Source organism: Equus caballus, chromosome 8 (assembly GCF_041296265.1).
Source record: "Equus caballus isolate H_3958 breed thoroughbred chromosome 8, TB-T2T, whole genome shotgun sequence".
Lineage (NCBI taxonomy): Eukaryota > Metazoa > Chordata > Mammalia > Perissodactyla > Equidae > Equus > Equus caballus.
The window spans coordinates 97,221,686-97,248,841 of record NC_091691.1 but is presented as its reverse complement, the minus strand read 5'-3'; the positions used below and the strand labels follow the sequence as shown (position 1 = coordinate 97,248,841).

The 27,156-nt window shown below is 39.9% G+C and overlaps 1 protein-coding gene across 10 annotated transcripts in view; it reads right to left on the bottom strand.

Annotated features, from left to right (window-relative positions):
• C8H18orf63 (chromosome 8 C18orf63 homolog) overlaps positions 1 to 27,156 on the bottom strand; it is a 47,239-nt gene that overhangs the window by 1,916 nt on the left and 18,167 nt on the right. For 3 of the 10 annotated variants that reach the window (XM_070275863.1, XM_023647987.2, XM_070275864.1), the window contains exons 12-14: positions 19,782 to 20,801; positions 19,504 to 19,593; positions 15,339 to 18,057 (exon numbers count right to left, since the gene is read on the bottom strand). In XM_070275863.1, the coding sequence (XP_070131964.1) occupies positions 18,052 to 18,057; positions 19,504 to 19,593; positions 19,782 to 20,801 (1,116 nt within the window). In that variant the 3' untranslated portion in view covers positions 15,339 to 18,051. Of the gene's footprint in view, positions 1 to 11,924; positions 12,033 to 15,338; positions 18,058 to 19,503; positions 19,594 to 19,781; positions 20,802 to 27,156 lie in introns of those variants that run through there. The other 7 variants (XR_011441620.1, XR_011441622.1, XM_070275862.1 and 4 more) reach the window with 4 other exon arrangements.

Here is a 27,156-nt window from a genome sequence, read left to right as displayed (position 1 = left end):
GATATTATTTTAAACCAAATGAAAATGAAAACACATGTCAAAATTGTGGGATACAGCTAAAGCAGTGCTTTGAGGGACATTTATAGCACTAAGCACTTCTATTAGAAAAGAGAAAGATACAACATCAGTGATCTAAGCTTCCACCATATCAGTTAATCCCTAATTAGTTCTACTTCCTAAATATTTCTTAATCAGTTTCCTTCTCTCCGTCATTCTACCCCAGCCTCCTAACCGATGTCCCTGTCTCCAGTCTTGCCTTCCTCCAACCCCAAATAACCAGTTCCTTCTGTCCAGACACATCTCTCACTACTCCTTCCTCCTTGCATTCCAGCCTTACTGACCTTCTTTAGTTCCTCAGAGTTATCGTGCCTTCCTCTGGGTCTTCTCACACACATTGTCCTCTGCCTAGACCACTCTTTTACTTCCAGTTCACACTACTAACTCCTACCCATAGAAATGTCTTAGCTTAAACTTCTCTTCTTTCTGGAAGCCCTGCTCCTACTGTAGCTTCCATAATAGCTCATTGCACCTCCTTTGTGGTGGCATTTAACATCTCACCAAAACTTGTTTAATTGTCTCTCTTCCCCACTGGACTAGGGGAGCAGTGATGGGGTCTTCTGTGTCTGTTAGTGTATATCTGGCCCCTAGCAAAGTTCCTGGTGCACAGTAGGTGCTAAATGGATATTTGAGAAATGAATGAGAGCCTATTTTAGTAGAAATATGACCATATTGTGGTTACAGGTTGATGAGGTCAGGACTTTGGATTACAGCTTGTGGTCAATGTTGGTGATTTCCTGGCATTCACTGGCTCTTCCTGCCTAACAGCAGCCCTGAATTCTATCTGGGGATCCATGTGGGTCCTGGTCAGTGTACACTTACCCTGGCTCCAATACTTACTTAAACGTGCACCATTGAGAAAGCTGATCTGCTTTTGTGGCTTCAACTGCTTGAAACTGTAATTTCTCAATTAAATGAGTTACTGGGATTCCCTTAAGGCTCAAGGTCCTCTCATTTCATCATCTTCCTATCATGAAAGGTGCCAGGTGAAGCTCTCCAGCAGTGCTCCTGTCATGCTTTTCTGATAAGACTATTTAAAAGGATCTGGGTGATGGTCAGTGCCTTAATAAGCAATAACTTGGCACACATCAGGTGAAACATGGCTAATGTCATGAAGGAGATGAAACAGATAAGAATAAAAAAGGAAAAGCAAAGTGGAATTAATCTAAATGTAAACAGCATCACTCCTGTGATTTTTTTGCCTATTACAAAGCAAAAGGAAATGGCTTTCTGGCCAAGAAACAAAATGCTGTGTTGTGCTTCATCCATTTTTTAAAAATAACATGAATTGCCTTTTTCCTGATAATACAAATAATTTGTGTTCATTATGGACAATTTGGACATTTAAAAAAAGCAGATAAAAGGAAGGGATCACCAAAAACAACATGCAAAGTAACCATTGGTACGATCTGATGCACTTCCTTTCAGGAGTTTGTGTACACGTCACACATACGTATATTTTCCTTTCAAAATTCAATGTGTGTTTTTGTACATTACTTTTATCTACATACAACATGACCCCAAAAAAGTGATTTTTATAAGGTTCCATTTTGTGCATATGCTACGACTTTTAAGAAATGGTTCTCCTATTGTTTAGCACGTAGATTATTTCCAAGTCTTTACTGTGATAAATTACTCCATGATGAGCATATTGAATACAGGTCTTCGTGAGCAGCTCTGCTCCAATCACAATTCGGCTTCTCCTCTCATGGGTGGACCCTCTCCTACTTTCTCAAGGATGTTCCTCCCGCCAGAGCCACCCTGCTACCTCAGTGTTTCCCTCTCTAGAGAATTCTTCCTGTCAGCACCCAAACATCTCTAATATCTTCCATCTTAAACAAACAAGTCTTCCTCTCACCCTGTATTACTCTCCAGCTGCCAACCCTTCCTCTGCTTCCCTTCATGGATCTATTCCCTTTATTGATCTGGATTACAGTCTATACCCTTCATGGATCTATTCCCTTGATTTGATCTGGGTTATCGTCTCTACTTCCTGACTTCATATTCACTGGCACCCACTCTGGTCAGGTAGTGTCCCCACCCCTCAGGCAAATGGGCTTTTTTCAAGGTTACCATCTGCGTCCGCTTGTCTGTCCATTTTTTGGTCCTTATCTCCTCATCTTATCTGATCTTTCCATTGAGCAGAACTTCCTTCCGGAAACAATCTTATCTCCTCGCTTCCATGACATCATCCTTTTTGGTTTTCTCCTGCTTCCACATCCTTTGCTGTCTCTTCTCCCTCAGCTTGTCCAAACAATGTTGGGGTACCTTAGGGTTACATCTTTGCCCTCTCCCCTTCTACACCTTCCAGGGTCATCTGAGTCTCTCCCAGGACTTTAACTACAGTGACATGCTGATGACTCCAAACTTTCTTCTCTAGGTCAGAGCTGTCTCCAGGTTCTCAGATCTAACTGCCTACCAGATACTTCCTCTGGATGTCTACTAGGTATCTCAAACCTAACATTGCTAAAACAAAAAAACATGTATATTCCCCATTTCTCCAAACCACCTCTGTGCCTCCTCTAGCCTTCTGCGTCTCAGTAACTCCAACAACTAGTCACCTGGTTTTTGAAGGCAAAAATGTAGGACTCAGCTGGATTTCCCTCTTCCTCACCCTTCATATGCAGCCCACTAAGAAGTTCATTTCCCCATCTCCAAAGTATTTCTGAGCTCAGTCATATCTCTCCATCTCCAGTGCCTCTTTTCTTATCTTAGCCTTCACCATGTTTTGCCTGGATGACCTCAGCAGCCTCTTCATTGCTCTCCAGGCTCTATGTCTTGTCCTTGTGTAACTCATTCTCCTCACCTCGTCCAGAGTGGCCTCTTTACTGGCCTCCCACTTAGCTAACCTGACACAACGTCTAAATGATCTGGCATCTGCTGCCTTTTTGATCTCACCTCTTACCACTCTCCCATGGGCTCCAAAAGCTCTACCACTTGGGCCTTCTTGCTCTTCCTCTCGCACTCCAAGATTTCTCACCCCAGAGCCTTTGTGTTTGTTGTTCCTATCCTTGGAACTCTCTGCTCCAATCTCTACATGATTGGCCCCTTTCTATTGCCCAGGACTCAGCTCAATTATCACTTTTTCCTATTTAAAATTGGTTTTCCCTTCACATATCAACTCCAAAGTCTGAGAAACTTAAACACATGCAAGTCACACAAAAAACAAGTCAAAACAAGCAAACAAAAATGCCAACTGGGAACCACCCAAAGTCCATCAACAGTAGAATGGGTAAATTGTGGTATATTCATACAATGGGCTAGCATCTCGAACAGAAGATGAGTAAGCAACAACTGGAGCACCACGGCTCATGAGAATGATTAACAAAACGTTCCAGAGCGCAATCACTTCCACGGGGGCAGGAAGGCAGTGAGAGCAGGGAGAGGCGCCTAGGAAGCTTCTGAAGTACTGATCTTGGTGTGTCTCTTAACCTGGATGGTAGTATAACGTCTTTGTTTCGTTTTTCTTCTATGAATTGCACATATATGCTTTATAAACTCTTTCGAATCCACGCTATTTTTCACAATAAAAAGTTTCTTTTAAAAGAGCAAGATGGGGCTCTGAAGCGACATAATTGTTTTTTCCTCAGAATTATAATAATAACGTGAGCTACATTTACTCCATGTATCTCAGGTCCCTCACTGTTAAGTGAAGGAACTGGCCTCGTTGGCCAAGATCGCTTTCTGTTCTTACATTCTGTTGTTCAGCAGAGAGCAGGCAGGTTTGAAGGAACCTTGAGAGGCCGTCTGGTCTATCTCCATGCTTTCCAGAAGAATCACAGTTAATTAAAACCAGTCCAGGCAAAAGTGAACTAATTTGGTTTGGAAATTCCACTCTCCCTTTCCCCAGGAAGAAATTACACGGCCTTGTTACATATAATCAGCTTTAAACGTCTGAGAATTCTTTCTTCTGACTTACACAGATGCTCTACGCTTTGGGGCCTCTTTTCAAACAATGATGCAATACATTCACAGTTGAAAAGTTTGGGGAGACTAAGTCTAAACGGAGCTGCCTGTCAAAAATGTCGTGGTTCCCAACCTCCAGATGGCCTCTCTACCTTTCCTAGAGCACAACAGGGTGGGTGCTACAGGTGGTGTGTGTGGAGAGGGGAGCAACAAGGGGTGGTGGGCTAATGCTCTCCTTGGTCAAATAAAATCTTCATCGAGTTGATAGTACGAATACAGTATTCAGTGATCTCTCTGCCTGTTATGTGTTCCTATTCCTAGATGGCAAGGAAACTCAAAACCCTATGTTTCAATATAAATATTTTCTGATAATGTAGAACAAGCATTCTGTTTCTCATTGTCTCCAGAATTGAACAGCACTTGAAATCAGGTTAACTAGCGCTAAATTTAATCATCGTGTGACCCGATTGGGTATATGCAACCTAGGGTATTGAATATCCGACTTTATGTTGTTTTTATTCTCAATTTCATCTAGCTATTTCCTTAGGGATCACAGAGCAATAGTAGGCAGCAAAGTAATGAAATGTGGTAAATCTGGTTAAAGAGAAATATGACTAAAAATTCTTTCCTTTGTTTCATCCCAGCAGCCCCATATATAGTGTGGCTTACTTTAGTTTACAAAGTACTAAAACTCGTTCTTAGGAGCAAGAAAGGCTGAATTTATCGCTCTAGGAAACACAGAGCTTGCTCAATTTTGTAACATATAAAAAGTCCTTTGTTTTATAGATGTGCCATAAAAGTCTTGGTCATAATCGTTAACGGCTGTTTATGCTGGATGTCAAAGCCAGCTCGTGAACTTCGTGCGGATCTCCCGAGGTGGGAGATCGCATGGGCTACAGTGAGCCACGATGGCGCTGCCAGCCCTGTGGCTTCACCACCCACGTGGCAGTTGCGCGGCCTGTGGAAGGCTGCAGGGACGTGTTAACTTCAGATGGACGGTGGAGGCCTTGCTCGCGATCTCTGAGGGGACAGGCCTTTCTGCTGACGAGTGAGAGTAGTTACGCCGGTTTCTCCAATGGTTCTCGGCGCTGTAAACTGGGAAGACGTCTGGGCGCCGACCCAGACCAATTGAGAGTGGTTCTCAAGGGAAACGGAGCAGATGCGGGGAAGGAATCGCCTCCTCACAACTCCGTTCTCCAAGGGCTTTTTCAAACAGACGAGCTCCATGCACCACCCCCAAATCCTCACTCGCCACCTTTAGATGCACTGAGTGAAAAGACAAATGGTCCTGGAGGAGCAAGTTTCCACGGGCGCGGGGAAGGACAGAACCTGCGGAGACTCCAAAGTGAACAAAGGTTTTGAAGGAGTCGTATGTATGCGCAGCCCACTGATGCCCAGGGAAATGATCACGTGAACACGTCTCCTAAATCCTTCTTTTGTATCACACATCCCTGAAAATCGTGAAGCGATGTGGTTGAGTGGAGAGGACACAGCACGAAGTGTCAGAGGATGCAAGTCTCTGCTGTGTTTGTCGTGGGCCAGTGGCCTGGGGCTCGGGCGGTCCGGCCTCCCTACACCGCCGTGTCCCTGGAGGCACAGGCAGGGTGGCCGTGACTGGAGTGACAGGCCTCCCGGAGCCCTGGAGCCCAGCAGCCCGGAGGGAAGGAAAGGGGCAATCACAGCACTGAGTCCTGGGAGGGGGAGGCACAGAGCGCCAGGGAGGCACAGGCAGGATTGAGGGGCTGGCAGGCATCCTGTGGGAGGTGGTGTCTGCTAGAAACACTCACGGGAGCTGACTGGGGAGAAAAGTCCTGGTGTTTTCTCAGCTCCCAGTGGTAGGAACCCGCAGTACAGTTGGATTGTGTTCCCCAAAGTGTGGTAGACTCCTGAGAAACACAGACATCCCCAGTCAAACTGGGGAATTTGGCTCGGGTACTGAGACTTCGTAGCTCCATTTCCCTTAACTGTTCTCCTCTCACACAGATGGAGAGTGATAGTGAGCCCGATATAATTTGCGCAGATATTTTCTCATGTTTTTCATATCAATGTTCTCAGGTGCTGGTCTGGCAGTTTTGCTTGTCACTCCTGCCCCTTGACCTCATTTCTACACTGTACCGCTCACTATATTAGTCCTCTACTGCTGGGTAACAAATTAAACCCAAACTCAGCTTAAAGCAACTGTGACTATTTCTCTCTCGCAGTTTCTGTGGGTCTGGAATTCCAGAGTGCCTTGGCTGTGGGAAGGGACTATAGGGGTCACACACAGCAGAAGGCCACAATCACTGGGAGCCATGCTGGAAGCTCCAAAAATCCTCCTAAGATATCAAATGAATTCCATTTCCCATCTATTCTCCCATTTGCATTATTCATACTCCCATTTCATCTGATCTCCAGTTCCTCCTGTTTGCAATACTGACAATAACCGAATTCTGTTTTCCCATTTGTTCGCAAACAATTTAGCTTTTTGGTAGCTACTTCCTGTTTCTCTGGGTCATTTTGGGGGCAGGGGACATTTCCCTCCTCTCTCTTTAAAGTTTATATAATATGTTAGGACCTGGCTATTTCTTAGCAACTATTCCTACTACACAGTCTAATTATTTACATTTGATTTTCAAGCTAATGAAGAAATAGCTTTCTGATGGGCTATGGTCCTTTATGCTTAACCCTAAAGCAGATCCACAAAATAGTAAAATCATACCTTAGGTTCATATTGGTCACAAGCAGCTTATTGTGGAACTTCCCTCCAGCTTTTCCCCTCAGGCCGAGCTCTCAGCATCCTCATTACGAGGATGAGCATTGAATTGAACCAAGTTGGAAGCAGAGAGTATAAACTATAGTCGTTTTTAGAACTCACATGATTTTAAAAATGAGGTCCCCAAAGGAGCAGTCATACAATGTGACACCTTTCTTTTCACTAACCGTTTCTAATTAAAATTGCTCAGTGGTCTCGTCTGAAGAGACCACTGAATCCCACGCCGCACTGCATCATATCCCTCTGAGATTTACAGCCCAGTTCTAATAAGCTGTGGGTGTAATGGTTGACAACCACACTTTGTGAGAACTTTGATTACTTCTGGAACTTTTCACCTCACTCGGAAGCTAGAAAATTGCATTCTCTTTCAGAGGACTTCACAGAGTCTTACCGGTGAAAGTGACTCCCTCCTTCTAAAGGAAAAGTTCCTTCTTATTAACAGCTACATTTTACTGCATAGGTAATGTATCTGGAAGACAAACCATTTCTTGTTCCATTTTCTATACTTCCAAAAAAAGGAAACAAAATCAGAAGCATCAAATGAAAAATGGTAGTGAAAATGCCTTTTAATTACAAAATATATTATAATTTAATGCATTATTTTATTGTTATATGTGTTTTTTCAGGATTTACTATAAATAACAACACTCATCAGAAAGCTATTCTCTTATGAACTTGAAAAACAATTGTGAGGGGCTGGCCCCGTGGCTGAGTGGTTAAGTTCACGTGCTCTACTTTGGCAGCCTGGGGTTTGCGGGTTTGGATCCTGGGTGTGGACCAGCTCCACTCATCAGCCATGCTGTGGAGGCATCCCACATACAAAGTAGAGGAGGACTGGCACAGATATTAGCTCAGGGCTAATCTTCCTCAAACAAAGAAAAAGAGGAGGATTGGTGCCGCCCCAGTGGCGTACTGGTTAAGTTCGTGTGCTCTGCTTCAGTGGCCCACGGTTTGCTGGCTTGGATCTTGGGTGTGGACCTATGCACTGCTTATCAAGCCATGCTGCTGTGGCAGGTGTCTCACATATAAAGTAGAGTAGGATGGGCCTGGATGTTGGCTCAGGGAGAATCTTCCTTACACACACACAAAAATTGGGAAAATAGAAAAAAAATTTCTGTATAGTGAATAGAAATTTAAAAATAACCAAGGTCTAGAAATGCCTGGAAATGGTATAAATTCCATTTTCCAAATGCAAATTATCATTATAAAACTACAAAGTAGTGCATTTCACTTAGTTTATATTTCTTTTTTGTTAGTTTTTCAAAGTAGAAACAATCGTAGCGCATCTCAGTTGCTCCAAGTTCGTTAATTTACCAGCAGAAGGAAACACTATTGACTAAAGCAGTAGCAGTATCAATGTATTTTTAAAAAATAAAATAAAGCATTCACTGTTAAGGTTCTGTAATTATTCCTAGTCTTTTCCCAGCAGCAGCAGACATAACAGAAGAGTCACCTAGAGAGAGTGCACATCCCACCTTCCCACAGAACCTGGTGATTGCTCTCATCACAGATGGCCCTTGTCACCTTACACTTATAATGTCTGGCCCCTAATAGAGGATGAGCCTGGCCTCTGGGGACTTCTTCTGCCTCCTCAATGCTCAGTAGGATGGACTCCACTAGACGAAAATGTTGACTTAACATCTAATGGAGGAGTCCTCAAACTCAATAGCTTCTTGAAGAGCAGGATAAGAAGAAAACAGAAATTATATTTCGGCATCTTCATATGGTGAAAATTTATACATTTTCTAAAATAACAGCTTGGAAGTGAATCCAACAACATGGGCGTGGGGTGTATAAAACAATGCTAACTGAGAAAAATCAGGGTACAAAACAGTGTGCTCTCTATTTAGTAAAAATAAATACATGTAGGTGCACATGCACATGAAAATCTGAAAGGAAGAAAGCAAGTGTGCTAATAATTCTTTCTGGGTGGGGAGGTTTGGGATGATTTTTTTCCTTCTTTACATATTTCTGAATAGTCTAAACTTTTCATTATTAGGATGTGTCTGGGTTATGATTCCTTGAGTCACAAGGGGCAAAAAATATCCAACCCAAATCAGCTTAAAATCAAAGGGAATTTTTTTGTCCGCTGTAGCTGAAGAGCAGTCAGGGCTTCCGCCTGGGGCTGTGGGAGGCCCTACCTGAACTGCCTGGGAGCAGTGGTTTCCCAAAAGATCACAGGGCACAGACTTACAGAAGGCTGCATGGCTGCTGGATGGTAAAATCACCAAATGTCTATGACAGCATGTGTTACTTTTATAATTTAAAAGGAAACGAAAATTCTCAAGTGTTGGATAGGCAGCTTGCCAACAGAGCAGTTGTGAACTTGAGAGGACAAGATTTTGAAGCTGGTGTTTTCACCATGACCGGGGAGCTTCCCCCGAGTGGCAGAAGGCATGGTGGTTAAGAGCACAGACCCCCCCGAGCCAAATCGACCGACTTTAAAACCCAGCCCCACCCAGCCCCTCCTGCTGGGGCAGTGAGCCAGCTGCTCAGCTTTCCCTGCATGCGCCCAAGATGCAAAGAGCAGTGCGCGTCTTCCAGGGCCGCTGTGAAGAGAAGCGCATTATTAACGTAAAGCATTTAGAACATTGCCTGGTCCAGAGTGTTCGGTGTACACTGTGGTCTGTTACCACCTCAAACCCACTGCAAGGAGCAACTCCAAAGGAAGAAGATCCTAAGAGAGCCCCAGCACTTCCTAGCACATCTACAGAAACGGGCTCCTTGAAGCCCCTTTCACAGGTGGGAGCTTCACTTACAAACTGCACCGAATGACAACAAAACATATTCTTTTGATTCCACAATAGAAAACTTTTCATTATAAAACACCTATTTGAAAATTCAAACAATTCAGACATATATAAAATAGAAAGGGGCAATCATCCGTATTTCATCCTTTTTAATAGTTCAGCATATATTTCTCCAGATGTTTTCCATGCCTACATAAACACATATACTAACATAAAAATCGGTACATATTACACATATATGGCACCTCCACATACCTGAGTATCATGGCCATAATTTTCACTGGTGGGGAGGGATCCACTGTCAGGACACAGAAGTGTCTGGATGGATGTTTGTAGTGTTTCCAAATTTTTCACCACTATAGACAGTGTTAAGCAACCATGTATATACATAGTTGATTTCTTGTCCAGTCATTTCGTCAGGATAAACCTCTAGAAATGGAATTGCTGGATGGAAAAGCATGAAGAAATAGCCTACCCCACATCATTCTGGGGAGAAAACGATCAGCTTCACGGTCCTACACCCCTGGTGAATCCCATAGCTCGGGCGGCGCGTCTGCTGCCCTTTGCCTCATACACGTTCCCACAACACCCCACAACGCCTTCTGCTTTCAAGCCACAGTGACATTCCGAGAGCCCTGGCCGTCCACCATCCTTCAGAGAACATCAGAATGCCATCGCTACAGCCCCATTTCACTACCTTATGGCCCAAAATATAAGTCCAGGCTTCTACACTGTATGAGGGTTGGGTTTTATTTCCATTTTATTTTTCCCTTTAAAAGAAAACCCTTGTGAAATATAAACACACACACTGAAAAGCACATCGATGTGTAGGTAGGGTTTAACGGCCAGTTATAAAGTCAGTGCCTGTATAACTACCACCCAGGACAAGAAATAGAACAGATATTAGCACTGTTCTAGAAGGGCCTCCCTCCCATCTACCGCCCCATCCTAACCCCTTCCCCTTCTCACCAGGCACCACGCCACTGAATTTTTAGTAATAATTTCCTTGCTTTTCTTTGTAGTTTTACACTGTTCTTGTGCCTGACCTGACGAGTTCATTGCTTGAACAGATGATACGTTTATTTACAGCACATTAAAGTTTCATAAGAAAACTATTTTTTTAAAGCTACAATTGAATTATTGTCAAATATTGCTTTTTCTCCCCCAAAAAGAGGCATATGTAGGCTGCAGAAACCTCAATCATCTATATACACATTTATGTAATTTTAAAGGATTATATGGTTGTCTCCAGGGAATTAACTATGTTATCAAAATTTCTTTGTCTAATATGTTGGAGACTTTAAACAATGTTGAAAGGAAGAATTAAATATTAATTAGAGCAAAGAAAAAAGTCCCTAAACAATATGGTTGAATTTTTCCTGTTCTTGAACTTCACATGAATGGAAGCTCACTCATGTCTTGCTGCTTATCATTGTGACTGTAAGATTTATATGGCCATTTAGATTGCATTTGAGCCAATATGAACAAAAATAGTATGAAATTTATTATGTATGGGTCTGTTTCTGGACTCTATCCTGTTCCAGTGGTTTTTCAATCTGAATACCGACACCATATTGTTTTAATTATTATAGCTTTGTATAAATCTGATATCTGGAGAGCAAGTTCTCCTTCTTGTTTTTCTTTAAGAGTCTTTGTTTAGTCTTGACTTCTGCGTTCGCATATCAATTTAGACTAAGTTTACCAAATTCTAAAAACAAACATTGAAATCTGGATCAAAATCGCATTCATTCTTTCTGTTATTGAGTTTCCACTCTATGAACACAGCATAGCGATATTTACTTTGATAGTGTTTAATACCATTCAATAAAGCTTAGTTTTGTCCCTAAAGTTTTTGATATCTTTTACTTTTATAGTTCCGGTATTCTTTTACACTGAATTCTCGGTTGAGGTTTCTTGGGTCACCGTGCTGATAGGACTCTGGGCAGAAATGCGCAGGGGGCCCTTTCAGGGATGTTGTTCCTTACTCTTCTCACGCTAAGGCAGTGTCCCCCACGGCCCCTGGCGTGGAGGATGGAGCATTACTGATGGCTCACCTTCATCTTGGGGCTCGGCCTTCAGGGTCTCAGCACAGCGGTGCGCTGCAGGGGGCACGGGCATCTCCTCAGGGGCGGCCCCGGGCATCTTATTTCTGTCCCCCTCACTCCTCGCTGTCATCATAACACAGCTCCCTTTCAAGTCTGGGTTACCACATATCTTAAGAGCAAAAGTGATTTTGAATTCTCCGTTTACCTTTCTGGTTTTCTCTTAGGGTTTATACTGGTAATTCCTTACATCAGTTTGGTTCTTGGATGTTTCTATGAACTTAAAAAAATTTATCCAGCATTATTAGTTGTTTTCCATGAGAAGGTTTGTTTGAATGACCTAGCCTGCCATTATACAAACAAGAACTCCTACAAGGTAGTTTTCAAATTCTGGTTCAGGCCAAAACAAGTGTTTACCAAATTCAGTCCTGAAGAAGAAAAGAGGGTAGTGAGGCTGTCTTCGCTTCATAAAAGTCCCATATTTATTTATTTATTTCAGTATGGCAATATCGGTTACGAGCAGAGCTGGGAATGGATTTGAGAAAAACAATTTAAATAAAATCCTTATTCTCAGGAATAAAAGTTTTAATGGTTTAAACAGTATTGTGTAAAATTCCATTATATTATTCATTTTAGCTAAATGATCATATTGATGTACGTTCCAAGTGCAGACCCAGGATTTTATTTTAAGGCAGGTTAATTCATGTTCTTCAGAGACTTAAAGATTTTATTCAGAAATCATTTTAGTGGTGAGATAAGTAGATATATAATAAACCACAGAAGCATTTATGTTTTGCCAGATATCTCCTTGAATATGATTGCAGACTTCTACCTTTTATTTAGGAATACAGGATACCAACTAGAAACAATTCCTATTGATGCTCTGGAAAAAAAGCTAGTGGAACAAAATAAAAAATATATTATGCACATACTATATGTAATTTCTTTCATGTCTGAAGTACATTGAATGTCAATGGCAAAACAGTCTTTGAATATTTAAATTCAGGAATTTAATAATATAATAAATATATAGTAGTAGCCAGGATGATCTTTGTGCAATACGATAAAACATCAATGCATTTTATTTTGTGTGAAAACTAGGAAAATTTTCACTGGCAAAAAACCGAGTGAAAGATATATGTAATAAAATCAGAGGCCAGCCCGGTGTTGTAGTGGTTAAGTTCATGTACTCCACTTTGGCAGCCTGGGGTTTGTGGGTTCGGATCCTGGGTGCAAACCTACACACCACTCATCAAGCCATGCCGAGGTGGCATCCCACATACAAAATAAAGATTGGCACAAATGTTAGCTCAGTGACAATCTTCCTCAAGCAAAAAAAGGAAGACTGGCAACAGATGTTAGCTTGGGGCCAATCTTCCTTACAAAAAAAAAAAATCTATCACGAGCATTCATTTCAAAAACAAAAGCTGATAAACTAAGATGATTACCGTTTGAGTTTTTCTGCCAATATTTAGTGGTAGCTGTTTCCAGAAATTTAAAGCTTAAAATTCAAAAGCCCTATCCATCTGCTATATTCTCACCAGGTATTTTTTTCCTGGTTATATTGATGTGTTTTATCCTTTTGTTTCAGATCGCAAATGTTCCTTTGATCTTGTTGTCCCTTCAGAGTGTGGTCTCTGTCCTCCCTTCACAGCCATACTTCTCGTGGAGGACTCCAGCACTTTCCTCCTGCACACCTGGCCATCCTCTGTTTCACCTTTGAGCTGTAGCAGCCACAGGGATCTGCGACCCCAGCCCGCGGTCTCTCAGGCCTCCTTCTCCTGGGCCCTCACTAGCGTCGCTGCCCCTACAATCTCCTTTTCCTTGGCTCTGGGACTCTGCAAGCTCTGTTTTCTGACCATGTCCTGACTGCTCTCCCTTGCCCCTATTCCTTAAGCATCCATATCATGTACTCACAATTGTCATTTGTGTTCTCCTCTTTGCTCCCACACTCTCATGCACACCTTCAACGACACTTCTACGTGGACGACTCCCCACACTATCCCATGCCCTAAGTCTTAATCTAGTTGTCTGTTGGCCATCTTTACCTGGATCTGCTACCACCACCAACCTGGGTTATGATGGACTGAATCAGGCATCTTCCTGTCACATTTTCCCTACCGCTCCTCCATTGCTGTATTTTTAAGAGGGAACACTTTTCTTACAGTGGTTCAAGATTAAAAACCCAGCTTCATCTCTGAGCTCTCCAGCACGCACCATCTACAGCCAACTCCCCTGACCAGCCATTCTTTGTCTGTCAGTACTGTCTTATTTTCCATTCTCTGCTCCCTGGATTGGGTTTTTGGAACAGTCTCCAGGTGATTTCTACCCTGCCTATAATTCTCCTTTACCACTGAGGCCTCGTCTGCGGTCATTCTGGTGCCCGTATGAAGCACATGCTAACCACATCAGAATCACTGTTCACTGTTCCCTAAACAATGTACCACTTCATGCCTCTGCTCATTTTATTTCTTCTCTTTCGAATGCCTTTCTTCCTGTTCCTCTTGTGTCCCAAATGTGTCTGGCATAACAACTGTTCATCCTTCAAGGTCCTTGGAGGTACTCAATGCCAGTCAGTAAGGGAGACAGCAAAATTGTGTCCAGAGATGTAAGATTATAGAGGTCGTGGGAGAATAGTGTTTCAAGAAGGAGATAATCAAAGGAAAAGATTAAGGGGTAAATGAAAGTAAGGTTTAGAAAAGTTCACTAATGACTCTTCTTCAAAGAGCTGTCTACACCTGTGATTTCCAAATCCTCCCCCTCCTTTCTCTCTTAAACCCACGCTGTTGGGCTTTGCCTATACCACTCCATGGAAACTGCTCATCAGGGTCATCAATGACCTCCACATTGTGAAATCCAGTGGCCAATCCCCAGTCCTCCTCTTACTCCAAAGCCTGCTCCTTTTCATCTCAGTTGATAACTCCATCCTCCCAAGTGATCAAGCTGAAAACCCTGGAGTCATCCTCAACACCTTTCTCTCAGATCCCTAATCCAGGGGACTCTACCCTTCACAATATATCCAGAATCAGCCCCTTCACATCTCCTCCACTTCTCATCTCCTCCTCCTCATCTCGTCTACCACCACAGTGACACCAGCCACTTTCATCTTTGCCTGGACTGCTGCAATGGCCTCTTAGACGGTCTTCTTTCTTTCTCCCACTCTCCTCTACCCCCGGTCTATTCTCAACATGGCAGTCAGAATGATCCTCTTGAAGCCTAAGTCAGATCACATCACCTCTCTGGTCCCCACACTATCTCACTCAGTGTAAATGTCCTTGCCATGGCCAACAGGCCCAATATGATCAGATCTTATGTTCTAGTCTGTCCTCTTTGGATCATTTTACACTCTGGGCTCCCTGATGCCTCTTGAACACACAGGTCATTCCTTATGCCTAGAGAGCTCATCCTTCAGATATCCACGTGGCTAACTTCTTCACTTCCTTTATGTCTTTGTTCCAGGAAGCGTACCTTAACCATCTCCTTTACCTTGCTGTATTTTTTTCCCTATACTTGTCCTGTTCTAATACATTACATAACTTTTTGTTATGTTTATTTTCTGTCTCTCTCTGCAAGAATGTAAGGTTAGTGTTAACTGGTATGTCCCAAGCATCTATAATAGTCCTTGGCACATAGCAGATACTAAGTAAGTATCTGCTGAATGAAAGAATGAAGGACTGTTGCGAACAGAAGTTCTATGACATGGTGAGGACCTAAATTAGTTTACACGGGTCCAGCAGCAAATGTCTGTGAAGAAATGGAATCACAAAGGCAAAAGAATTTGTAATTCATCTAAGCCTTTTCATTCAGCCACTCTGACATATGAAAAATATGTCTATTTGAAATACATTTTTTAATTCAAAATAAGACACTATGTAGGATACAACAACATGGACATTTTAGGCATCAACAAATAATGACCATGACATCTTTAAACATTTATAAATACTGACCATTCTTAAGTATCAATAAATAACCAATATATTGTGAGTTCTAGCATAACACCAGATGATGTGCAATTTGAGAAAGAGAGCAAAAACTGGCTAGTGAACTGGTTACTCAAATAAAAGCTAATCAGTGACAAACCTATATTTTTTACCTATTTGCTACAGTAAGCCACAAATACAAATAATATATAATAATGTATAATAATCATAGTAATACATAAAAAATATAAATAAAAACATATAAGCAACAAATATTGTGGAATTTAGAATATGAATAGTACACAGAAAGTGTTTTTACATTGCTATAAAGATGATTCTTAGCATTAATTTTGGCATTTGCTATAGGTTTTTAAATGCAATAGCTGATCTTTTGAGATTCTGGATACAGGTGAACATAAAATCATCTATTTATAGTTTTAAAATTGTAATGGTTCTAAAACTAAAATACAATTGGAATGTGAAGAACAGGGGTGGGGGTGGGGATCCACAATGCATATAAACCACCAAAAATTTAAACAAGGAACGACAATTTAGTATTCTTAATTAAATTTGAAATTATACTGGCTTTCAAAATTGTACTCTTTAAAAATGAACCAAAATCTTCATTGATTTCTCCAGTGAATCTGAACACTGCAATTTGGTGTGGAACCTCCTCTCTAAACATGGAGTAGTAAATAAAAAATCAATCTGCCCATGTGTCTCTATAGTAAATCATATATATATTTTTTGTAAAGTTCCACTAGGATAAATATTGTAAGATGAAAAATAAACCTACTTTACATCAGAAAATAGACTGATCCTAACATAAGCAGGCTTTGCCATGTAGATTATCATTTATGTAAATGAAATACTATATTATAAATTCTAAGTTTTAGACACTAATGGAGAGGAGGAGGGGCTATCAATATTATTTATACAAAGAACTGGAAGATATCACACACTACTTAACTGTTTCGCTTAGTTGAATAATAAGTCTTCATTACTTAAGGCATGATGACTGAGCAGTGGCAGGAAGGCAGCCTGGGAATACACGAAACGGGAGGAAGACTGGTTTCAAGAATGAGTCCATGCTGTGGACGACTGAGTGACCAAATAGACATTCTCAACAGCACTTTCATAAGCAAACATTTTCACTGCAGCCTCACAAACAAAATGATATACCATTTTTTACTGAGCCTACTAATTATCTGTCACACTAGTTTTAGAATGAGAAAGGCACACTCAAATTGCGCTTTAAACCAGATGTATTTCCCTATGAAAATGGTAAAATAATTATAAATAGAGATAATTCTGGAAAACAGAAATGCTTGCAGTAAAGGTAAACAGTAAATTAACCAACCAGGCACAACTTCAAGTGCAAGAATTATATTTACAGTTTTGAAGTAGAGTTTGAGTTCATTTTTGCTTTTAATTACAATAGTATAGTGAACTGGCAAAAACAGCAAATCACACTAAAAAATCAAAGTTCAACTTATACTTGGCTCTCTGCTAGTTCTTTTTTATTTAATGAAGGATTATTTCAGCGGAATACTAATGAGGATTTTTGGTTTCTTTTAAATATCACAATTATATCATATTTTATAAATTAAACATCTAAAATGTTTGAAAGCCAGACTACTACTACTTAGGTGAGAAGCTCTATTTCTATTTCTCTCTTTTCATATGTTAGATAATCTATCTGCAATATGGACCGAAAAGTCATTGTTGACATCTGCTTCAATACATATATACTCCTACGTCTCCACCAGGAACCCAGAATGGGTTTGCTAGGGATTAGACTCCACTGCCAGTGGCAGTCATCATTTCAGTAAGCCAGTGCTCAGCCCACTGCCTGGCATGCGGTATATGCTTAATGAATATGGTTGAACATACAAGTTTCCACTCCAACATTTTCGTTATATGACTGAAGGCTCTATCTAGTTCTTCTGTGAAAAAGGCTTTTATGTTTATTGAGGGCTTCTTGCTAATTTGCATGTTAAACTAAAGTGAAATTTAGTGAGTCTATAAAGATACAGTAGAGACCCCAAAAACGCAATGTAAATACACACTTTTTTTTTCTTTAAAAACATGCTGTAGCTTATCTGTTAGAGATATATACTAAAGTGTTTATGGGTAAAATTATATGATGTATAGAATTTGCTTTAAAATAGAACAGTAAAAAAGTCTATATGTGAGAACAGATGAAACAGAGTGGCAAAAATATTAATAACTGTTGAAGCAGGGTGATAGTACTTAGAGGTTCTTTATACTATTATCTGTACTTTGTGTGGTTTGAAAATTTCAATAACAAAAATAATGAATTCAAATAAACTTTAATAAAACTAGTAAGGTCAAAATAAAACTACTACATAATTAGATATTCTGCAAAGATCTACATAAGACTGTTTACATGACATTGTCATCATAGTGAAAAGTTGGGAACAACTTAAATGTCAGTCGGTAGGGACAGTTAAATACAGTACACCCAACATGCAATGGAATTCTATGCAACCATGAACAAGGAAACTGTTGAGTGAAAAAGGAGGTTCCAGAGCAGCGTATGGAGCCTCATTCCATGTTCACAGGCATGAGTGTGAGTGTCCATCTACGGTTCCAAGTGGTTATCCCTGCAAAGAGGAATTACAGTCTTTTTTTCACTTTTTCTTGAAACTGTTTTGTATTACTTAAATTTTCATAGGAGTATATATTAATATTATATTTGCAGGAAATTATTTTCTATAATGATATCTATAATTTTTCTCATTATGTTATTCTTTGTAGCTCATGAAATGATTTTTTATTTTTATTTTTTCTGCTTTTTTTTCCTCCCCAAATTCCCCCAGCACATAGTTGTGTATTTTTATTTGTGGGTCCTCCTAGTTGTGGAAATTATTTTTTTTTAAAGATTTTATTTTTCCCTTTTTGTCCCCAAAGCCCCCCAGTACATAGTTGTATATTCTTTGTTGTGGGTCCTTCTAGTTGTGGCATGTGGGATGCTGCCTCAGCATGGTTTGATGAGCAGTGCCATGTCCGCGCCCAGGATTCGAACCAACGAAACACTGGGCCGCCTGCAGCGGAGTGCGCGAACTTAACCACTCGACCATGGCGTCAGCCCCTGGAAATGATTTTTTAACTATAAAAATTGTGCTAGGTCTTAAGTAATTCAATATGGGAAAGTGCTATACTTCTAGAACAATATGAAATCTTGAGTAAATTTCACTGATTTTTAAAAATGAAAAAAATTCTAAGGCAGCACATACTTTTTTTTTCCTTGACCACCTACTGAGTGCATATAGTAAGACATCTATATGAAACTACATGAAACCAACATTACAAAATATATGGGAATACAGTTAACTACCTTTTGGTTAATTCAAATCAGGCTGGAAATTCTATTAATTATAGAAAGAAATAGCATTTGGAAGAGAAGAAAATGTTTTCTGGGTTGTTCATAAAGAACTTGAATTGAAACTATTCCAATAGTTCTATGCATAAAGTATTTGTGGATATTTTGGTAAGCTTGTTCTTAGACTAAAACAGATGGCAGAACAGAATAAAATGTAATTTCAAGATGCATGGTTTGTGAATTCAGTGCTGCAGACTCAGCATTAGCAGCTAAATCTCAAGTTTTAACTTTAGCCAGCACTGCAACATTTTTTGGTGTGAATTTTAACTTAATGATTAACCTTTGAAACATCATTGAATTATCTTGGATAACAGTCCCAAGAGGTCTGTGTTCTAGAGGTTGTGGAAACCTGTCTTTAGGCAGTCTGCTGCTGCTGCACCCTCTTCTTAGTCTGCAAAGACCCCAGAACAGAGTGGGAGGAGCCAGCGGTGGGGCCTCTCTCCACCTCACCCCTCTTCGGGGCCTCTACTATGCATAACGGTTGCCGCGTACAGTCCTTGGTCAATGGCTTTCTGTTCCTAACATTTCCTTTTTCCTTGCTGATTTTAAGGCTTCAAGGAATTTAAAAGTAGCTCCTTCTCACCAAGAGGCTGGGGATCCCTAAAATCAGCAACTGCAATTCTGATAATGTAATGAAAAATAAATAAAAAGATATCACCTAAGTTACCTGGTAAATATTTCCTTCTTTCACATCCATGTTATAAGCTTTAGGAATGATGCGAGATTTCTTTGGTTTTGATTTGTCCAAGTTATGTATCTGTAACCAGATTGAAGAAGCACACTTTGATATAAATTAGCTGTAAATACTTGCCATTGTGTTAGGGTAGATATTCTGTTTCTTAATACGTTTCTAGATGATCTTGGGAAAATCATGTAAATCTTTGTTTAGGGATTTTAAAGGTCTACCATATGATGAATATCCCCAGATTAAAACTGGTTTTTTACCTGGTTCCTAGAAGAACTGGATTGCCTACAATGGATAGTATTGGAATGAGGCTTCTTTGAAGTTTCTGAAGATTCCTGCCATAACTTTCTTTTAGACCTGTGGACTGTTCTGCTCACTACCAGTTGGTGGTCACTTACATCAACTTCTTTAGTTTGATTTCCTGATTGCCGCTGTGGTAGTTGGGGATCTTCCATTTCTGTGCCTGATTCAAAAATGTGTGGTTGTCTTTTCACTTTCAGTGACTTGTGGCCTTTCCCTAAAGTTTGTGTTATATATTTGCTTGTTAAATTTTCTTTTCCATTAACTCGAAAGTCAACAGCACTTTTTATTACACCTAAATTGTTATTTAACATCTGAAATACTGAACTATCAGATAGTTTTTTACCTACATTTAAACTCACAGTCCATTTTCCATCAGAAGGGGGATATTTTGTCATGTTTTCATAGGACTCAGTGTTTTTTTCTTGCAGAGGTCTAGAAGTCTTCTGATTTAAATTTCTAGCATTCATCTGAATGTTACTACTAGTTCTCTTTTTTTTGGTTGCATCTAAAATCAGTTTTTCATCCTGGATCACACTAGTTTTAAGTGAAAACAATTTAGATTCTGTAACAACATGCTGTTTTCTTTTCAGGCTGCCAGGTTCTAAGACATTTTTGTTCATCTGTAACGACTGAGTTTTGAAAACTGGTACGAATTTAGGGGTGCTATTACTGCGGGAGCTAAAATTTGTGTCTTGAGCTTGAGTATTTCCTCTGTTGGGCTTTGGTACTTCCAAACGTACGTGTGGTGTCTTATAAGACAGGGCTTTCTTTCTGCTCTGAACAGATTCTGGCTGGAGGTGCAGAGTTGAGGATGTGCAGGGCTTTGGCTGGCTGACCGAAAGCTCCACCTTGTGGTCCGTGGCTACTGAACATGGTAGAAGACTCTGAGCCAGGGCGGGTCTTGTGGAAGGGGCCTGAGTCAGAGAGGACCTGAACATTTGCTTAGTGGTCAGATTGGGTGGCTTGACTTTATTTTCCTGAAAAGGTAGAGATTAGGAAATTTTTAAAATGTAGTAATATCCTTAATGGAAAAGAAATGATACAAAATATCATCAAAATAAGAATATAAAGTAACACTACAATATATAGAACATATAAAGAAAAACAAATGAGTCTTCGTGAGGAAATGTGTACATCTCTTATGGTATGTAACCTTCTTTAGATACCACCTTTTCAAGATGAAGATATGTTCTAAATTCTATATAAATCCACTATGAAAACTATACACTGAGCTACCCATTGTCCTTCAAACGTGCTCTTGCTGCTGACTCGTTCAGAATGTCTTTCCCTTTTCTCTCCTTTTCTTGCCCCCTTATCTCCCCAAGGATCTGCTATCAGTATTTATTTGTCAGCCCAAAATAGTACAAGGTAGTGCCCTTACTTTCAGTGTGCATGTTCCATCTCCCCAAGTAGATACCAGACTCTTCAAGGGTAGGAACCAAGACATTTATTTTCATATCCTCCACATTCTTAAATCTTTCTCACAGTTACTACAAAATACTTGTTCAAAGAAATTAAATTAATGGAGGAGGTGGTTGCATCTACACTAGGCCTTTAAGAATAATAAGCAGGATCTTGACTACTGGGCAGCGACTGTGTAAATAATTTTGTACTCTCATTTCCTACCAGAGTGCCTGGTACCTGCTAGCAATGCAGCAAGTATTTGTTAAACTGACTTGTTAGGTGCATCAGAGAAACAAGTGTATATAGTCTTTTTTAAAAAGTTGTGGTAACATACACATATAGAACATAAAATTTACCATTTTAGAAATTTTTAAGTATATAATTCAGTGACATTAAGTACATTCCTCATTGTTCTTCTGTTGTGTAACCATCACCACTACGTATTTCCAAAAATTTTTCTTCATCCCAAACAGAAACTTTGTAGTCTTTAAGCAGTTAACTCCATTTCCCTCTCCTTGCAGCCTCCGGTAACCACCATTCTACTTTCTGTGCCTATGAATTTGTCCATTCTTAGTACCTCATATAAGTGGAATCACAATACTATCTGGCCATAGCGCATCCCCAGTGAGTCTTGAGTTGCGATACTGGCCTCGAACAGACCTTCTAAGTGTGCACGTGGCTTTGGATCACCTCCACCTTCCTAATCGCATGCAACCCTAAGCCAGAACTATGTAGAAAAAGGAATTTAGGGAAACAGACTCCCAGTGTTCTGAAGCTGACATAATACAAAGTTATCATAGAGTACAAGAATTCCCCCACCTTGACTATTCTTGGGAGAAGGCGGAAGACCCCATGAAAATCTTGGGTGAGGTTTGGGGTGATACTGAAAATAGAGCTCACTTCTTGTCTGTAGGCTTCTAAAGTTGGAGGCTCACCCGTGTCAGCAGGGCAAGAAGACACTCCTCCTTAATTCCCCATAATTTTCAGAGGGCAAAACAAGGACTGAGCCAGGTTTCCTGACCCTGAGTGAAGGGATACAGAAGTTAACTAAGGAATAAGAGCTGACTGATAACGCCTGGAGATTGCCAGCCTGAGTGGAAAAGTGTGCATCAAGAAGGAGTTGATTTAGCTTGACAGGGCTGCTGTAAAAAATACCAGAAACTGGGTGACTTAAACAACAGAAATGTATTCTCTCAATGTTCTGGAGGCTAGAAGTCTGAAATTAAGGTGCTGGCAGGGTTGGGGCCATGAAGAAAGGATCTATTCCAGACCTCTCTCCTTGACTTGCAGATAACCATCTTCATATTCACATGGCATTATCCTGCCATATGTGTGTGTGTCCAAATTTCCCCTTTTTATAAGAACACTAGTCATACTGGATTTGGGGGTGCATCCTATTCCAGTATGACTTCATCTTAATTATATCTGCAATGGCCCTACTTCAAACAAGGTCACATCCTGAGGTACTATTCAACATATCAATTTTTTGGGGGGGGGGGGCACACAGTTCAACCTGTAACAGGACTTGACAGGTACCTCTGGAGAGACTGAAGAGGGGATGCAGCTGCTCTTCTGAAGATCATCTGTACAAGGCAGCTAGGAGAAAACCTTGAACAGCATCTTTGTCAAGATACCATATGAGCAGACACTACCACCATCAGACCAATCCAAGTCAAGAAGTGAATGCTCCCCGACCCCAATCCCCAGCTATGACTGTGTGATGGACATAGTGGACTGATGTTCAACATCCATTGCACCCTCCTTCTTAGTGCTCTTCTAGAGCCTGGAAATCTAGAATGGACATTTTCTCCTTCACAGGTAGGGTTCAGGATGTGATTTAGGATCAACCGAGCAGAGGCACCCACACAATACTTGGAAGGAAGAAATGAGGTAGAGCCACACTTCCACAGTTTCTGCTGAAAAGCTTACTTATGAACGTCTTTGGTTTTTCGGTTGCAGAGTTAGCAGGAGTCCAAGTGTCCACTCACCAGCTTTGCAAGTGTCCAGAAACAGAGCTTAGGGCACTGACTCTCCTGATGTGGACCATATTTGGCAAGCACACCAAATGCACTTCATCACACACCACTGCCCTCACCCTACACAGACTTTCCCCTGTACATAGATGCTATCACAAGGAGAAGAATGATTCTTAAATTTGAATGAAATTCTACCTCAAAGAGATGCTTTGTCAGAAGTGACTGAGTCATCTTAAAGTGTCTAGATTGAATTTTTTTTCATTTGATGATACAAAAGCATTCAAGAACTAAGTTGAAATCAATTATAGAAAATCAAAGAATAGCCATTTTTTGGACCCTTGGGTTTCATAAACTGTAGTAACTTTTAAGCAACATACCTACTACTTGAGATACCAAAAGAAAAACTCATTCTAGGCAGAGTCATATAATAATAGATAACTTATATTCTGAGATAAAACTTACCTAGAATATGTGCCTGAAATATGTTTATATTCATACCCCCCTTTCATCTTCATCTGTCTCTCAGAAATATACATGAAATGAAAATAATTTCCATGAGTTTGTTTTGCCCCTAGCCTGTCAATGTATTATTTACTCATTCTTTGAATTTCTAAAATATATTAAATAGCCCAAAGGAAGAAACCTCTAGGTTTATATTCAAAATGTATAAAAACACTACAAAAAGGGCCTGTGTAAACAGCAGATGAGATCATAAATAATTCACAGAACTTAAAATACTTAAATGCCAACAATCCAAAGCTTTGTGAAGTTATAACCCAACAAAAACATGCTTTACTACATTATTACTGTTATTCTGCCAGGTGTCACTGGCAAATGTGGCTTGGTTGACTTCAAATTTCTAGAACTTTACATACAATTTATATAACTTTGTACATTAACATAAAATTATAGAGGAAAACTAAAGCTTTAACCTATATTTAAATATGAATGAATATCTAATGGAGATCTAGAATTAAGGTAATGATTAAATGAAACTTGAGGATTGACCAAAATAACTGAGCAAATACATTTTATCTATTAAAATCTGGTTCTGTGCATTGTACCACTTGAGTGTTTCTTGATTAAAGCTGAACCAGAATTCAGTTAAGCTTAGACTTAACCACAGGTTTATAGGAAATACGGAGATTAGAAGAATACGTTAACTTTAAATGACATGACACAACAAGGAAGCAATCATTCAAATCGAGAATATGGGACATTCTCCAGGGCAAATGATCCAGTGTTTCCAGCAAATAACTGGCAAAAATAAAAGGGAAGGGGGTTTGGATTGTTACAGAATAAAAGAGATCTAGGAGATATAACAACCAAACGAAATTATGTGGGTCTTGCTTGGATTCTGATTTAAACAAAACCTCTAAAACAAATCTTTGAGATAAATAAGGAATCAGAGTATAAACTGGTACTGGATGATATTAAAGAATTACTGTTAAATAATTTTTTCAAAAGCTCTTATCAGATAGAGATGCATATTAAAGTTTTTACAGATGAAACAAGACCATATCTTGGACTTGTTTTAAAATTCTCCAGTTTATCCTCCACCGAAAAATATGTCAAGGAAGAGCTAGATGATAGGCATATGAGTTTATTATATTAATTTCTTCTTTGTGTCTTTGAGAATTTCCATAAGTTAAAAAAAAAAACCTAGTTTGGCTAAGCACTCCTGCTAATTTAAGTTGGCTGAGTTTTATTAAGTAGCCTGATCAATTTATTTTTCACTTTTTAAACTTATGCTTTTAACACTGCATGAATCTTAGAGCTAACATGTGGTGTAGCAAAAACAGGAACTAACATTTACTGAGAGCTCACTGAGTACAAGGAACTGTTCCAGGTATTACCTAGTCCTAAAACAAAATCCAAAAAACCCTGTCAAGTACTGCAAAGGACATGGCGATGTGCTGCCCAGACCCCTTCAAGGAAGGGCTGTTGGTCCCGCCGCCCCAGGACATGCCTGTCTCTCTGTGGCCCAAATCCACGGCAGATGGAGGAAGGGGTATAAGGCCTGCCTATTCTGGCCAATGTAGAACCACCGTGATGGGTCATTTTAGCCTCAGAGCTCCACAGGGGGTTGACCATGACTATCTGGCACCTGCTTTGCTTTTGACTTCTCCCTTCACCCAAACTTCTTTCCTATCCTTCACTAGCGTTGCTTTCAAGGGCAGACCCCAACAAACATCACGTGCACTGGACTCCAGAGTTGGCCTCCTAGAGAGCCCAATTTGTGACAAGTGCTGTTATTAACACCACTCCCATGCCCCATTGTATAACTGAGGATGCAGAGGCACAGGGAGATCAAATAACCTGCCTAAATAAATTCTGCTAGAAAGAAATCCTTACTAGGAATGTGCAGTAAGGGTTTCTAGAACCAGAACTCCTAACCACAGATCTACACTTTTTCTAATTTCAGAACTCAGAATCTGACTCCTGGGTTTCAGTTTTAATTCTGCAATGTATTTAACTGTGCGGCTTTGGTTAAATTATTTGGATGTTTTGAGCCTCAGTTTCCTCTTATGTAAAATTGGGAAAACAATTCTTCATCTCAAGAGTCTGTTTTGATGATTGAAGGAGATAACACACAAAAAAGCAGCTGGCACACAGAAGGCGCTCAATAAAACTGAGCAGGATAAATTCTTATTGTCACGGTTCCAATCATCAGCAGCAATATAAAGACCAGAATTTCCAATTAAGTGTTATCTTACATTTAAGAAGCAAATTTTCACATGTATATTGTCCAGATTCACTATTTCATAAACAGACATGGGCTGGAAATATTAAGTATTCAATAAATATACTCAATAAAAATGCATGATATAATCACATTTCTTCTTCTAAATTCCTCAGATTTGAACTTGGCCAGAAACTAAACTTTTAAAAATGTTATGTCTGGGCAAAATTTTAAGGTTCATTATCACACTGATGTCAACTGCTATTTGTCCACCTACACTGCCTTCTAAGGAAATAACCCTGCCTATAGCCCCTACTGTCTAGGCTCTCATGTTTTTATGCCATTTATATGAGGTGTTGGCCCCTGTGACCCAAGGATATCAAATCCACATGCTGCTAGTGACAGATTATGCGACCTGGCCTACAAAGATGAATGGGCCTATCAGATATTGGCTCTGGCGAATTTTAGTTGAGGATTATATAGAGAATGAATCAAGCAGCATGGCAGCAAAAGTTGAAAAAATGCCATTAGGCACAGTGCTTGAGCCACAGCAAGTCAACATCATGTGAAAGTCTAAATCATTGGAGCAGTGGAAACTACAATAAACTGAGGAGACTAGTAAGTCAAGAAAAGAGAGTGAGCAGACACAGAAGTATTCATATAACTCATATTATATTCAAACTATTCAAACTTTTGACTGTCCTTTTGACGAAAACACAATTGTCATTTAAAAGAAAGATCATTGTTGAAAAATTTAAATTAAATTTCCTTAGATTTATTCTTTAAAACTTTCCTTTTAATTTTGTTTTCTTTTGACAAAGAAATCTTATTCTAGTGAATGTGAAGATAGGCCACCATATTTTCTTCATTAATATTGCTTAACTGCTACTTCTTTTTCATAAATAAGATTTCACTTAGCATATCATCTTACAAGGAAAATGGTATTGAATTAACTCAATTTCTATAAATGGAATTATTCAAAGGCTTTTTCAATCAATCAGACTCAAATGAAGTGACAGAAGTTCAAAGTAAACTTAGATTTCTATGAGGCAATGTTTCCAAACTATCCTATATGATCATTAATTCATTGAAGAAACATTTAATGATACACCTATTATGTACCAGGCACTCAGGATAAGAAGATGAGTATGATTTCTGCCCTTTAGGAGCTCATGCTAAATTAGAAAAACAGCCCAGCAAACAACTACTACTATAATGCCACACTGAATACAATAACAACAACAAATGGCAGTGACAAAGAGATAAGTA